This window comes from Scomber japonicus, chromosome 8, assembly GCF_027409825.1.
Source record: "Scomber japonicus isolate fScoJap1 chromosome 8, fScoJap1.pri, whole genome shotgun sequence".
Taxonomy (NCBI): domain Eukaryota; kingdom Metazoa; phylum Chordata; class Actinopteri; order Scombriformes; family Scombridae; genus Scomber; species Scomber japonicus.
Window position 1 is genome coordinate 9,120,910 of NC_070585.1, and position 15,555 is coordinate 9,136,464.

General features: G+C 38.0%; 2 protein-coding genes across 2 annotated transcripts; both read left to right on the forward strand.

Annotated features, from left to right (window-relative positions):
* The first annotated feature begins 353 nt into the window (after positions 1-353).
* On the forward strand, positions 354-6,804 carry ctsf (cathepsin F). Its single transcript, XM_053323427.1, has 14 exons — positions 354-651; positions 1,384-1,494; positions 2,063-2,144; positions 2,939-3,000; positions 3,148-3,220; positions 3,774-3,887; positions 4,023-4,171; positions 4,310-4,406; positions 4,500-4,580; positions 4,707-4,826; positions 5,113-5,177; positions 5,296-5,386; positions 5,896-5,954; positions 6,129-6,804. The coding sequence occupies exons 1-14, from the start codon at positions 406-408 to the stop codon at positions 6,201-6,203; spliced, it is 1,425 nt and encodes a 474-aa protein (XP_053179402.1). The 5' UTR covers positions 354-405; the 3' UTR covers positions 6,204-6,804.
* A 2,956-nt stretch (positions 6,805-9,760) lies between these two features.
* Positions 9,761-13,285, forward strand: eif1ad (eukaryotic translation initiation factor 1A domain containing). The gene is made up of 5 exons (XM_053323914.1): positions 9,761-9,893; positions 10,319-10,437; positions 10,545-10,653; positions 11,898-12,006; positions 12,105-13,285. Exons 2-5 carry the CDS (start codon positions 10,351-10,353, stop codon positions 12,334-12,336), a joined length of 537 nt encoding a protein of 178 aa, XP_053179889.1. The 5' UTR covers positions 9,761-9,893; positions 10,319-10,350; the 3' UTR covers positions 12,337-13,285.
* Positions 13,286-15,555: the final 2,270 nt, after the last annotated feature.

Genomic DNA, 15,555 nt, shown 5'->3' on the forward strand with positions numbered 1-15,555 from the left:
AGTTATATACATTACTACTTCCATTTTGTTCAGCACTAGCCAATACAAATACATTTTCTTGAAAACTTATAATAGTAATAAAACAATAGGTTATCCAGTTGGTGCTTATCCGCCACCAATGTGCTACTGGTAATTACAATGATCTATTAACTAGTAGTTACAGGTACTGTGTGATTATGTGGGTGTACGTAGCAGTGTGTGGGTGTTAACTTGTCATCTTGAACACACCCCGCTCTGTAATAATTGACTCCTCCCATAGGATCATCCTAGACTTGTTTAACAACAACACTGCATTGTATAACCGGGGCTGTGTATTCTATCGATTTTTCTCGTAGAAAAACAAACATCTCTCTATTTAAGTGAGCGCAGACGGGGCACCGGCCTCTTTTCTTTTTGAAGCACAACATGGTGCTCGGATATAGTCCACTAATCCTGGGGCTGCTGGCCTTAGCCGGCGGTCTGGGCTCGGTGCTGGGATTAGGTGAAGACTTGGACCGTCCTTTGTTCGGGCCTCCCGGTTCTCCTATTCAGCTGCAGGAGACAGACTCAGGCCTGAAGAAGGCTCTGCAGTTCGCTGAGGAGCGCTACAACCGGGGCTCCAACGCTCTGCACCTCCGCAAAGTCAGCCGGGTCGTCTCTGCAACCAAACAGGTAGAGTTAGTAAAAATGGTGGCTTAATGTGTCATGCTCAATATATTCACAGCATTGTGTTGACTTATGCTGTCACAACAGACTGGTTTTAATGCGCAGTACTGGTTACACAACTGTTTAATGTATTGTTATTGAGCAGTACGCGCTCACCTCTTTGTAAACAACAGTGCGGCTGAGTCATGTAGCGACATTAAGCAACACAGACCGGAAACAAGGCGAGTTAACTTCAGAATAATAGCACCAAATACAATACTCCCTGCAGTAAATATTCACTTGGGCGCCGCGCAAACATGAAACTCTTAACACAACTTTTATGAAATGACTGGTTAATTTTGGCACTTACGTCTGCCCAGTAAGATTTCAAACTGAATCGACCTCTCAATAACCTACGTTCACAATTTCACCACGACCGGAAGTCATTCTACTGACTCCAGCGGGCTTGACACTGCGTCCAGCTGGCCTCAGAGTTGTACTGTCTTTTTTCAGCGCATCCATCTGCACTGTAAGCCTGCTGCCACCAGCAAAAAGAAGCATCCAGATACTACAGCACAGACAATACACACTCTGTATACACTCTCTCACAAGCTTAGACGACTAAATGTCACTGTAATATACACTTAGTGGTATTAAAGGGCCACTTGTGTACTAGACCGCAGCAGAACATGTATCAAAGATTTGTTGTTTGTCAATTAAAATTCACAAGTGTGTATGTGTGTTTTTGTCTGTTTTCAGTTGGTTAAAGGGATCCGCTACACTATAACAGTGGAACTGAGTAATACCCAGTGTAAGAAAACGTCCATGCTCAGGACATGTGACTTCTATCCCGAGACACACAAACTCAAGGTATGTGTATGTGTGTGTGTGTGTGTGTGTGTGTGTGAGAGAGAGAGAGAGAGAGAGAGAGGGAGAGAGAGATAGATAGATGAAGAAATAGATAGAATGAAGGTCAGTGTCATGGTTTTCAGAGTTAACCAAGAAGTATGTAATGTACCAAAATGGCAGGAGGTCACCAGTCATCTGATCTTGTGATTTGAGTCTGACTTGTTGCTACCCTAAGCCATGCGTGCTCATACACGCACTCATGCATACAGAGCACTGACACATGCACAAGGTTTTTTGTGTTTGTTTTATTGTTACCCTACTTTTAATCTTTACAGTGAAACTGTAAGTGTTACTGGTTTTAAAAACTGCACTCTAATCCTAGAGGGGAAAAGCTCTTAATGGAGCAGCTTGACCCTGAACAGACAGAAGTAACTGTGTGCCTGATGTTGTTTGCTCTGTAGCGCGTTAAAAGACACGATTCCTCATTTTAAATCTATTTCCAACACACTGTATATGTATTGTTTATGAAACGTTAATACATGCATTATAATAAAGAATCATCTCTGTTCTCTCTGTGTGTGTTTGTTAGACGGAGGTGTGTTTGTTTGAAGTGTGGGACATTCCCTGGCAGGGAACTACAACTCTACTGAAACAGAAGTGCCAACCTAAAGGTTGGTCAGCAGCCAATCAGATCAATTATTCAACATTGAAGACTCCTGGCATTTCTTTTGGACAAAGTATAGACCACTGGATGATTGTATTCAATGTTACCTTTCATGTGATGCTTTACTTTTTCTTTAATAGTGGCACTATCTTACACGATCACATTGGCCCCATAAAACCAGTTGAAACAATGACCATACAGAAAATAATCTTTAAAATACACTTTTCCATCATAATTATAAAGACAGAGACTCAGATAATAAAAGTAGTGTTTGATAGTTAGTTGGTACGGCATGACAGCACACTGGTAAGGAGGAAAAAACTGAACATGATGTTAATATTACCTTTAATTTAATCTGAACTTTGTTTGAATCACCATGTAAATGTTCATGTTTCCAGAAAATAAAGCTTAATTTAACCTTTATCAAACAGTTACAGTTACGTAACACTAATGTTTACTGACCTGGTCGATAAATGATGCCCTCTACCAAAAAGGAGGGAAAAAAGGTGAAAGGTTGAATACTGGTGAGTCCAACTTTCTATGGACACAGCTTGCTTAATCACCACTTCAGCATTTTTTTTTACCAGTTTTAATTTAACCTAAGTTCTATATTTTTGCTCTCTGTACATGTAAAATTTGCCACAACTGTCAGCAGAACTTATTTGAGGCTCCTCTCTGTTTACACACATTTCTGTTTATCTCACCCTAATATCAGAGTTGCACTGGCCTTTTAAACAAATACACATACAGTAGGATTTATGTACATTGACACTTATAGTACACACTTTCCTTTCTTATCAGTCGAACCTGAAGTCAAAGAGACCAACCAGGTTGAAGACTTATCTACCAGCCAGCCTCTGGAGGTGAATATCATGTCATGTTTAAATCAGTAACAGTACAGACAACTAATCTGTTGATGTTTTATTGAGTAAACTGCAATAATCAATAATCAACTGAGGATAAGGTTTGTGTTGTTGATTCTGTTCATCTGCCTGCTCTTTATCTGTTAGGAGTCTGTGGAGCTGCTGGGTCAGTTTAAAGAGTTCATGGTGAGATATAACAAGGTCTACAGCAGCCAGGAGGGTGAGTGCCTGACACACATACACACACACACACACACACACACACACACACACACATATACATATATATACACTGCACATACCAACCACAACGGTTACATTGTGTGTCAGCTTCCTGCCTACTTCCCTCAAACCCTTTATGTACTCAGAGGCTACTCATAGCAACAGTAAAGCCCTTTATCCAAAATAAAAGCATATACACAAGCCTTGAAAACATATTGAGATCATTTTGGGTTTTTTTACTAATTTTAGATCAGTTTAGTGTTTTAATGTAAAAATACTAATGTCTGGGAAGGGTATCGGTCAGGAGAACCAACCTTTTCACTGTATTTCTTCTTGTCTTGAGACCTTATTCTAAATATCATTACGAGAGGTCGTCACTTAGTTTTATGAGCAAGAAAACTGCACAAAACAGCTACTTACTCAGTGTAATTTGTTCTGAATGTCACATCAAATTAAATGTATATGTATATATATGTATACAAAGCAGTTAAACGTGGTTTTGATTGTGATTTTATTTCTAAAATGTGTTTATTTGGCCTTTGACTATGTAGAGGCAGACCGTCGTTTGCGCATCTTCCATGAGAACCTGAAGACTGCAGAGAAGATCCAGTCTTTGGATCAGGGCTCAGCTGAGTACGGTGTCACCAAGTTCAGTGACCTAACTGGTGTGTATATATTTCACCACAGCCACAAATGAAGAAATGCATGTCATGCTCTTCGTGTGTTGTGTCAGCTTTTCTTCAAAAAAACAACTTGAGTAACACAAAAGGTCTGATTGCTTTCCTTCTGCTTTTCTCCAGAGGAAGAGTTTCGCTCTACGTACCTGAACCAACTACTGAGCCAATGGACTCTTCACCAACCAATGAAACCTGCCTCTCCTGCCCGAGGCCCCGCCCCTGCCAGCTGGGATTGGCGAGAACATGGAGCTGTCAGTCCTGTTAAGAACCAGGTAACAACAAGCAGAGTTAGGACAGTCACTCTAAATAGCATGTCACTAATGAGTAATTGATGCCCTCTACCTGCTTAATGCTGATTACAGCGTGTGTGTGTGTGTGTGTGTGTATGTGTGTTACTTTCTTTCTTTCAGGGTATGTGTGGCTCTTGCTGGGCGTTTTCTGTCACAGGCAACATTGAAGGCCAGTGGTTTCTGAAAAATGGAACACTGCTGTCATTGTCTGAACAAGGTAACATACACACTAATCTGTGTAATACAAGAATTGTAATGCAGCAGTGATTAAAGCAGTGATGTGATTGGTTCAATGGTTTGCCCCTCGCAGAGCTGGTCGACTGTGATGGGCTGGATCAGGCTTGCAGAGGCGGGCTGCCATCAAATGCTTATGAAGCCATTGAGAAGCTGGGTAAGAAAGAAATGGGTGAAGGACAATTGATGTGCACAACCATTTTGACTCAAATTTTTATTTTAAATGAACATTGACTCTGCAAGCTCTAATCTTTTAATCTTCATCCCCTTTGTGTGGTTGAAGGTGGTCTGGAGTCAGAGGCCGACTACTCGTACACCGGGCTCAAGCAGAGGTGTGACTTTACCAGCAGGAAGGTGGCCGCCTACATCAACAGCTCTGTGGAGCTATCCAAAGATGAGAGAGGTGAGTGGACACACTGAATAGCTAGGAGATGGAGAAGAAAGGAAAAAAAAAAGAAAAAAGAAAAAATGCTGATAATGTGTCGACAAAAAATCGTTCTTTTAGATCGGAAAATGACAAGACCCTAATTTGATCCCATGTACAAAACTCCAATGAAGCGTCATTTTCCATTTCAAAAACGATTAAGTACATTAAATGGGTTAGGGTTAGAAGTATGTTTCAATTTTAGAGGTGTATACTCATACTAAACATGCACTTACTGGTGGCATTTTCATTTTCTCACCCTCAGAAATTGCAGCTTGGCTGGCTGAGAATGGACCAATCTCTGTTGCTCTGAATGCCTTTGCCATGCAGGTAAGCAGTTGATCCCTGTCATCATCTCTGTATAATTTATACATGAAGAGATAGCAGTAGTTTTCTCATTTTCTCATTAATTACCATATTTAACACATTTTTCTTTGCCTTTCTGTAGTTTTACAGGAAGGGTGTGTCTCATCCCCTGAGGATCTTCTGCAGCCCCTGGATGATCGACCATGCTGTGCTGATGGTGGGATATGGAGACCGTAAGTGATATTTATCCCCTGTTGGAGTTGTTTTTTTACACCTGTGAAGCAAAGCCAACATAATACTGCATATCAACATAAAAGTCAACAAATTATTGTTTTTGAGAATCAAGAAGGGCATTTTTGATATGTTCCACATTAGACATGTATTGGGGAGGAATAAGAAACAATACATTTTGATAGATTATATCCATCCTACATGCATCATTACCACCCCCACTAGTGCCTATCCTCTTAGCGCACCATATTAGCATTTCTCTAAAATATCAAACAGTTTCAAGCAAGAAAAGAAAAAAAATCCACCTCAGTGTGATTTTGTTTGTACAGTGTGCTCAAAGAAATAGACAACCCAGAGTGTCAATAAAAATATTGCCTTGATATGTCATGTAATACTGTGCAGTGCCTATTAAAATTAATTACTGTGAATATATAGCAACATATGCAAATCATATTTGACTTAAGCACAGCAGTAGACTGTAGTGTGAGTTCCTCTTTTTTTGTCTTTTCAGGTAAAGGGGTCCCATTCTGGGCCATCAAAAACAGCTGGGGGGAGGATTACGGAGAGCAGGTAAGACAGCCCCTTTGAAACAATGCCTTGAGAGTTTTGAAAATAACACCTGTACAGTCTTCATGAATCCACTATCACAGCCCTGCAAAGTTTCAGGTGTCTTTAACTTATTTATGTTCCACAGTGTGTGGCCAGTGTATGTGTTTTGACTATGTATCTCTCTCTCTCATGCAGGGTTACTACTACCTATACAGGGGGTCCAATGCGTGTGGGATCAACAAGATGTGCTCATCTGCTGTAGTCAACTAAACCACCAACACCACATATTTGCACACACACACACACACACACACCAACACCAGCTGACCCCACTTACTCTACTTACATACACATTTGATCCAGAGTGCATGAAGATCATTGTCAGACACATAAAAAACAGCCGCCCTGTTGTTACTTTTCCGTTAAACCAGACTAGTGTTTCACTTTCCATACCTCACATCACATCTCTGACAATCCACCAAAAACATGCCAGCTCTAATAAAGCTAGTTTTACTGAACTACTGAAATTTGATGATAAGTAGATTTTATATTTGCAATTCATTTCATTAGTCCTGCAGGTCATGATGATTGCCTATTAGATAGCATTGGTTTTAAGTTTACTCATCTTTCCTCACTGAGCCCATATCTGATTAAAATTAATATACTTATCATAGTTAAACTGCTGTCTTGTCAGTTTTCTCTGTTTTGTAACCAGTGTTTGTGTTAATGTTATGCAGTACTACTTGAGATGGGGTTTTTGACAGATTAGGATTTTACCTTATTGGTTTGCACATTACTACATAACTGCAACACAAATGCAGCGAGACCGTGAGGAATAAATGAAGGTTGAATAAAAAAGTGCGTAATCCTATTCTTTGTTTTTTGTGTTCTTTTCTTCACACAATTTAAATCATAAACTAACCCATTATTGGGATAATCATGAATATCATGTCACATGATTGACAAAACCTGTATAACCCACTAATAATGTACAGTGCCATTCATTTCCTGATTACAACCTGAGCACGAAACTCCCTGGAACTGAAGGTGTGACAAACCTCTTGTTTTTGTAAAGGTTATTATAATTAGAATTATTATTATTATTATTTTATTAGTAGTTGTAATAGTAGTAGTAGTTTTCCTCTACAGTGTTGGGTGTTGGTGCGTTCCAATTGTACTCTTTCAATTGAAGTCGGAATTTCCGAGTTCCCAGTTGGAAATTTCAACTGGACTGCCCAGTTGCCAAGTGCAACGCCAGTGGTTTGACAAGATTGGATAAACATTTGGAGAATGTTCATCCAGCAGAGGTTTTATTCTTAACATATACCTTAAAGAACAATATAAAAGAATCACATCATACAAAGGACTAAAGTTTAGTTATTTATTAAGCCAACATGGAGGATATAACCACAACATAGTATAGCAGTTATCTGAACACTTAGAAAGTAAGTCCGTTACATCATTTCTATTTTGACTCTTTAAAAAAATCAATGTCTCTAAGCAAGACAGAAAGCTGAAGTGAGTGTTAACTGCTGTGCTTAACACTTCTCTCAGCATATTTTTCAGGCTCATTTTCCTCAGTATTTTTAGTTGTGATAGGTCATTGTTGGAGATGCCAGCAGTGTTTACCCCAGGATTAATCATTACCCAGAACACTTATGTAAGAAAACTGACAGGAGGTGATCTGTAAATGTGTGTGAATTAGAGGCAAAATGTAAAGTTTCAAGTATTTGCTTCATCAACAATAAAATTCTACACATTACAACGCCATTTTGTATTTTGATAACAATGTTTACATTACAGTGACTACCATCAAAGATTGGAACTGAAGAAATTGCTCAGTTGAAATAACTGTTCAGTAAAGTGAAAAAGGTTCATTTTTAAGTTAATAATGGCTGTGGAATTTATTTTTTATTCACTTTTCTCAATAAATTCCCAACTTCCTAATTATGCATTTCAAAGGAAATTAGCAATTAGAAATGTGAAATCAAGGCAATGAGATATTGGAAGGTACAGTATTCATAGAGATGAGTGATGTCTGCATATCAGTGACAATAAAAGATTTTGCTTACATGTGATGACCCCTAGTGGTAATATATACAGACTAAAAAGCATTGGACCTGGGAACCATCATGCAGCACTCCATATAGAGTGTCCATTCTTGGGGAGGAGATACTTTGAATTTCAGCAAAAAGTTTTAATTTGATAGTTAAGACTTAAAAGGCCTGTGCCTTGAACCCACAGCCATATTTTCAAGCTGTAACTGAGAATGTCATTGATAGCTATCAGAGACTAGTAGATAAGAGAATAGAGAACTTTTTTTCTATCACAGTACATTCTTAGATCTCTTACGACTCTTAAGTGTCACCAGGGCAGTTTCAGTGCTACATCTTGCTCTGACACCAGATGTCACTGTGTCACTGAAGTTTTTAGTAGTCTGTCAATTGCACAGTTTTTCCAGGATTTTTAGTTAGGAGTCCAGATTACACATCTTTATGGGTGAGTGCACAATCATAGTGTTGTAGTGTTGACAATGCGTGGAGAATAACCAGTCTCAAATAATGGGTGAAAAAAGAAAGTGGAGTTAAAAAAAAGTACAAAATAAAGAACAGTCATACATTAAAATGAATTTATCATAAATCCTGTTTTACAGTCAGTCTTTCATTTTATTGTTATTTTTTTTAATCGTCATTTCACTGAATTTATTAGTTCATTAAATAAAAATGTTTCTTGTCTAAAAACATTCTCAAACAACCCATTTTTACTGAACAGAGCTTGAACATATAATGTCTCTGATATAGCTAGCTTATTGCTGGATAGCAAGATACTGTCAGCTAAAGTATACTTTATAGCTTTTATAGCTAACTAGGACAAAAGCAACTCTTTCTACGAGGTTATCATCAGTAACATTACATTTCTAGAGATAATAGCCAAAGTTTGGTAACGTTAGAGTAATTTTTGGAGCTTACCTCCCACGAATAGCACTGTGGCTCCATATCTTTGGCTGTTGCTCCAGGTCTTCCCTGCAGATAACTATATGTTTTACATTCCTGTACACATCCCGTATGATGGATGTATGTTCTGTTCTTACAGTCCAAACATTGTGAACGTAAGTGAGACGTACATTATATTCCAATGTGCCAAATATTTATCTAAAGCTGCCAAATAAATGTAGTGGAGTAGAAAGAACAATATTTCCCTCTGAAATATAGTGGAGTTGAAGTATAAAGTAGAATCACATGGAGATACTGAAGAAAAGTACAAATACCTCAAAATTATACTTGAGCACAGCTCTTTAGTAAATGTACTTAGTTACCTTCCACTACTGCGTACTGTAATTATATAGTGACCTACATGAAGAGTGAGTTGAAATAATTTAACTTTATGAACATACATTGCTATGCTTGTGGTTGGGCCCTAAATTGGTAGTTTGCCTTTAAGTATTTAGTCATACATTGAAAAATAAAACGTTGAAACTCTTTTGAAACATCATCTCATATATCTGTGTCACCTCTTGTTGCATGTCAGAAAAGGCACAGCATTGAATGCTAATGATCTTGAATGCAGCTCAGACTGACTGAAGAGAGACTCCATATCCCATAATGCAAAGTATTGGAGCGGAAGAACTAGACTAATAAAATATATTTTATACAGTATTTAGTTACTGATGTTGTCAGACAACAAATATGAATATATGTTGACGTGACTGATGATATGAAATATTCAGTGTGTTGCTAAATCTTCGTTTTGTCTATTAAAGTCACAGCTTTAAAAGGAAAGGCGTATATTACGTCACACCGGAAGTGTAACCTACCAGTTGCTGTTGTCAGAAAACAGGAGCGCATGTGGTCCCACTTCACTGAAAATAGAAGTGAAAACTCTACTCAACGCGTCTTTCATTTAAAGTCATTTACAGCTGTCGGCAAACATAGAAGAAACGATATCTTTCTTTACATCAAGGTAGTTATATAAGTTGATAACGTGGCTTAGCGTGGAGATACGTTTTGACGTAGCTAACGTTAGCTAAGTCAGCTATTTGATGAACATTTTAGAAAAGAAGGAAAACTACTATTTGCTAACGTTTCTAGCTAACTAAGTGTTTGGGGTGTGAATGGTTAAACGTTAAAATCACTAATGAAATCAGCCAGGTGGCAAAGATTTTATAAAGTTGCCATATCTGGAAACTTGTATGAGTTTAGCATGTTCGACACGTCGTTTGTAATGTAATTAATCTCTTGGTTATGTTTATTATCTCGTATTGTTTGTTGACCACAGCTGACCTTTTTAGTTTAACAGCACTTTAACCATACATCCTGTTCTTCTCTTCTTCTTCTATCCTCTTCTCTCCATCTCCTCTGTCGTCTTCTCTTTTCTTCTTTCCACAGCTGGCGAAGGAAAGTGAAGCTCACCGTTTATAATGTCACAGGCTACCAAACGCAAACATGTTGTCAAGGAGGTTCTTGGAGACTTTGTCACGCCCACAGAGAACCAGCAGATTGTGAAGGTTAGACATGATGAATACACTGCACTGGATTCAACATGTTTACATCACTTGTTCACATCACAATAATCTGCAAGACGTTTTTCAGACTACATACTTTAACTCTCCAGGTTATCGGTAGCCGTGGTAACAACCTCCATGAGACTATCACGGCTCAGGGTGAGACCTTCCTGGTGAGCATGCCCACCAAGTTCCGAAAGAACATCTGGATCAAGAGAGGTAAGTGATGGACGTAGTACTCATTTAAACAAGTAATTTCATCATACTAAGCATGCATTGACTTCCTGTGGAGCCATAACAATTCAACTTTAAGAACTTATTTGCATATTCATCACAGAATAACGCACATTGGCGGGGTATTATTGGTGTAAAATGTAATATCCATTACGCCTCCTGTTATAAAACAAACTAAATATTTTAAAATCTGATAAAATGCATCACTTAATATATTATATTGTTATCAACTCTGTTAAAATACCTATCTGTCATATCTGATTGTAGTGTCTGGTATTGAGAGATTACTACAGAAATCCAGGGTGTGACTAGAATTAATACAGTCGTTCCAATATAACCAGTCTTTTGAAAGACTCAGCTGTAACTGAGTCAGTACAACTTTTTCACACAAGCCTTGTAGTGCTGATAGTATTGATTAGATTTCCATATGAATGCTGCAGACAGCCTTGATGATTTATTTGATCACAATCACGTTAAGGTCTTTTCAAATTGTTCTAATGCCTCATCATTTAGTGACATTCCTTACTCGATTGCTGATTTTGGTGTGTAGTGTCTCCTACCATGATCTGAAGGATGGTAATAAGGCGTAGAACTAAAATTTGTAACTTTTACTGCTTATTAAAGTTGTTTATGGCACAACAATATAGATGACTTATTTTATTATGTCTAGTCATTTTTATAAATCACTGTTTTTCAAGCTGGTTGTAGTAGCAATGGCCTCAGTGTGGTGCTGCAGTTAGAACTGCTTTGGTTTTGCAGGAGAATTGCAACATTTATGCTGCACACAAGATGGCACCATTTAGATTACTGCAGACAGGATTTAAGCATAGATCTGGACTGAGAATAATGAAACATGTGGCAGTTTTTCACTCAGAGAAATACCTTAGTCAATGTCATGAAATCTACTTGGATACATCTGACTTTTGTAGATGTCAAACACTGAAACAGTCTCTGTAGTGATGTGTACAGCTTGATGGTGGACTCTTATTTGATACAGGTGATTAAATGCACTGCAAAAGTATAATGAGTCAGATATCTTTTAATGGACCTATTTCTATATTAGTTTATAGTTTAATTAGTATTAATTAGTAGTATTTAGTTTAATTATAAGTGATACCTTTGGTGAAGCTCTAGCATCAAAAGTACTGAAGGGGGAAGGTCTAAATTTTTTCTGCATTTGTAATGACCATATTTATTTTTTGGATTAACATTTGTTGTCTCATCTAAAGGTGACTATGTGATTGTGGATCCTATTGAGGAAGGAGAGAAGGTGAAGGCCGAAATTAGCTTCATTCTCTACAAAGATCACATTCAGTACCTTCAAAAACAACAACTCTGGTGGGTAGAGACACAATAGACACAGACGCATACATGACATAGCCAGCATCGTTTAGTCAAGCATAAGTGAGACTATTGTGATTTGTGTCTCCCTTCAGGCCAGAAGGCTTCAAGGAGGAGCAGCAAGCTCAGGACACAACAAACAAACGGCAAGATAAGGAGACGCAGGAGAAAGACGAGGCAGAGGACGTTAGCGATTCAGAGGACGACGAGAGCGATCTGTTTGTGAACACCAACCGCTGTAACTACCAGTACAGCGAGAGTGAGGAGGAAGAGGACAGCGAGGATGAAGACGAGGACGAAGAGAAAAGGACAGAAAATGGTTCATAGTGGGATTGTGAAGGCACGGACAATCAAGAGAGATAAAGAGTTGTGAAAATCATCTGACAGTTTGCTTCCCGAGCTGCTGTTACACTGACTGATTTGATGATGTTCACAGTCGTTCACTGTGATGTAAGAGCTTCCTCTGAAGTTCATATGTGACAGCCAGTTGGGGACATTAAACAGCTGGGCTCATTCTTTAAAGAGGAGGGGACAGTGTGTGAATCCCATGCTGGACTTGGACTTAATAGAGCAAAATAAGTAATTTTTGTAAGATTGATTTCAAGAAATCTGTAATGTTGACTGAAATTGAATACGAAGTTAGTGATTTTCATGTCAAATTTAAATTCTGTTGGAAAATTTCCCCCCAATTTTCTACTACAAACTAAACATGCATTGACTTCCAGTGGAGCCATAACAGTTAAACTTTAGATCTCCCTTGCATATTCATCACAGAGTAAAGTGCATTTGCAGGGTAATATTGCTGTAAAATGTAATATCTATTCTTCCTCCTTTTTATAAAACAAACTAAATGTTTTAAAATCAGATAAGATGCATCACTTTAGAATTGTTATCACCACTGATAAAATACCCATCTGTCATATTTGATTGTAGTGTCTGGTATTGAGAGATTCCTACAGAAATCCGGGGCGTGGCTAGAATTAATACAGCGTTCCAGTATAACTCAGCTGGAACTTGCTGAGTTGGCACTACCTTTTCACACAAGCCTTGTAGTGCTGATAGTATTGATTTAGCTTTTCAAATGAATGCTGCTGACAGCCTCAATGATTTCTTTTGTCAAAATCGCTTGAAGCTCTTTTCAAATTGCTCTAATGCCTCATCACTTAGTGACATTCCTTACTCTGTTGCTGATCTTGGTGTGTTATGCACATTTTTGAGCTGTGAAAACATGACTTGGACATTAAATCTTTCTGTCTTCCAAGAATGTATATGTGAACAGGAAGTTCTGTTTTCATTTCCCCATACTTAGACTTTTTTAGCTAACATATACAGAACATAACTTAATATAAGATTTCTTTTAATGTACCATAAAAACCGGTGTATAAGACGCACCCCACTTTTAAATTAAAAAAGAAATCGCGTTAATTGTGCGTTTTATACATGGGTGTGTCCTATACAGCAGTAAAAAAGCAGAAAGAGGTTGGATCTAGATATGATTATAGGTATGCTATGCCACGCTAACAACAACAACTATAACAATAACTATAACGACGTGAGCATCCACAGGTATGACCTATAAACAGCAGTATCAAGCACGTGCTGCACGCTTAAACGTTGTCAACAGCTAATGAAAATAGATAGGCTACTGATGAGCCGTTACTGCTGTATGTTGTATCCTACACTACAGAAAAATAAAATCGGGTGGATTCAATGGTATTTGCTGATTCAGTGTGTTAATAGGAAGTATTTTTGCACACTAGTTCTAGATGGCAGCAGATGTTGGGGCGCGTTATGCAAACCCCACAAATGAGTTGGTCTCGTGTGACAGAGACATGCAGTATGAGCACAGATCTGAAGAATAAAAGATTCACTAACTTTGTATTTTCCACTGGATGGCACAGAGGATTATGCTTTGTTTGACTCTAGGACTGACACACAGTCTGAGGACGGCACACTATTTGCGCAGAGTGACAGCTCTAATAAGTTTTTCAGACTGGACAGCTACACACTTTATCAAATATGTAAAGTTGCCGTGTTCTTTTAAAAGGTTTAATTGAAACTCAGCCTAACCCAAAACCGTTCAGAGTTAGCAGTTCAGTTAAGCAAATCATTACTGGACCATTAACAATTAACCCGACACACTGTTTCAGGTGTATTATGTGTGTTTTGATTGCGTTTCATAAAGTTTTGGAGAATAAATGTATGTGTTTTTAAATGAAGAGACCCCCCAAAGTAGAGGAATAATTTAATTTTTAAACAGTGTTCCTGTATGACATTTTAGTTAAAACACTCAAAACAAAGAGCTTTACAAATAAACTTCATATTAAATGACATTTGCTAAACATTCACAATTAAGTCAGCTCATGGAGTTAATCAACTGTTTATAGTTTAAACATGTTAAAAGCTCTTGCTGAGCAGGACATCATCATGCTTTATTATCAGGCATTATTGAGCTTTTTTGCTCTGGCACAGGGGAAACCAGCTCAGTATCTGTCACAGATTCAGAAAGCTGCAAACTTCTCTTCTCTTTCTACTGCAAGGCTCCAGCTAGTGTTTGAATTAATCTGTCATCATTTCTGATCAACATTAAAGCTAAGTATCCACCCTGTCTGTCAACACATGCTGAAGATCACACGCCTTTGTAAAGCACTGCCACAGAAACAGGATGTATGTAGTAGAATGGGTGTAGGATACATTCACAGTATTTTATTACTCACAATGACATATTATAATTATGAAGAAACAAATGTATTAGGGGGTTCTGCATTTGTTTTCATGCCAGCCTGCCACTGGGGAGCTATAATGGTTACTTACAAAAGACCAATGTGCTTTTGTCAGGGAAATGCAATTTTCACTGAAATAAAACAGTATACTGATATAATTACAGAGAATCAGGAATAAATGACAGCAATGTAGTCATGGATTTCACAATTTCTTTTACACATTTATCAGCTGGTTTTCACTTAGTTAATAACACAAGCCTAACAGGAGTGGAGCCAGACTTTTCACTTTAAAACAACAGTGGAAGCTGATTGGCTGGCAATAGCCAGTTAAAATGATGTAACAAAACAGAGAAGAGACTGTTACAGTTTCAATACTGCTATCTGGTTCAAATTTAACTCATCAACACATTTAACAGTTTCATTGATCATACACTTTCTGTACATAGTCAGTTTGTTTTACTAAAAGGAAAACAAACTGCTTCTGCATAAAACAACACTGGCTTACTTTATAGTAGAAATTTTCCTCTTCAACATGAAAAGTTGAATTCATGGGCAATTCAGCTCAGTTCAGTACACAATAAATGCAGGTTTTTGATCCAAGAACACACATGCACCAATCCACTGTCTGAAGAGTGAGATCAGCTGATTAAATGAGTGGAGCCTGGTGAGCTCCTGCTTGGTTGGAATGAAAACCTGCAGCCACATGAACCTTTGTGTAATCGGTTTGACGTTTGCTCACTTTAGGTAAAGACATTGTATTATGGACATTACTGAGTCAGTTCACTTATTTTATGACTCTTCTCCAATTGTACTTATGTCATTT

Excerpts from the sequence above, each read along its gene's own strand:
- ctsf (XM_053323427.1), top strand. The coding sequence starts at position 406 with ATGGTGCTCGGATATAGTCCACTAATCCTGGGGCTGCTGGCCTTAGCC. Across the intron at positions 5,178-5,295 it reads TGAATGCCTTTGCCATGCAG|TTTTACAGGAAGGGTGTGTC; the intron begins GTAAGCAGTTGA and ends GCCTTTCTGTAG. Across the intron at positions 5,955-6,128 it reads GGGAGGATTACGGAGAGCAG|GGTTACTACTACCTATACAG; the intron begins GTAAGACAGCCC and ends TCTCTCATGCAG.
- eif1ad (XM_053323914.1), top strand. The coding sequence starts at position 10,351 with ATGTCACAGGCTACCAAACGCAAACATGTTGTCAAGGAGGTTCTTGGA. Across the intron at positions 10,438-10,544 it reads AGAACCAGCAGATTGTGAAG|GTTATCGGTAGCCGTGGTAA; the intron begins GTTAGACATGAT and ends TTAACTCTCCAG. Across the intron at positions 12,007-12,104 it reads CTTCAAAAACAACAACTCTG|GCCAGAAGGCTTCAAGGAGG; the intron begins GTGGGTAGAGAC and ends GTCTCCCTTCAG.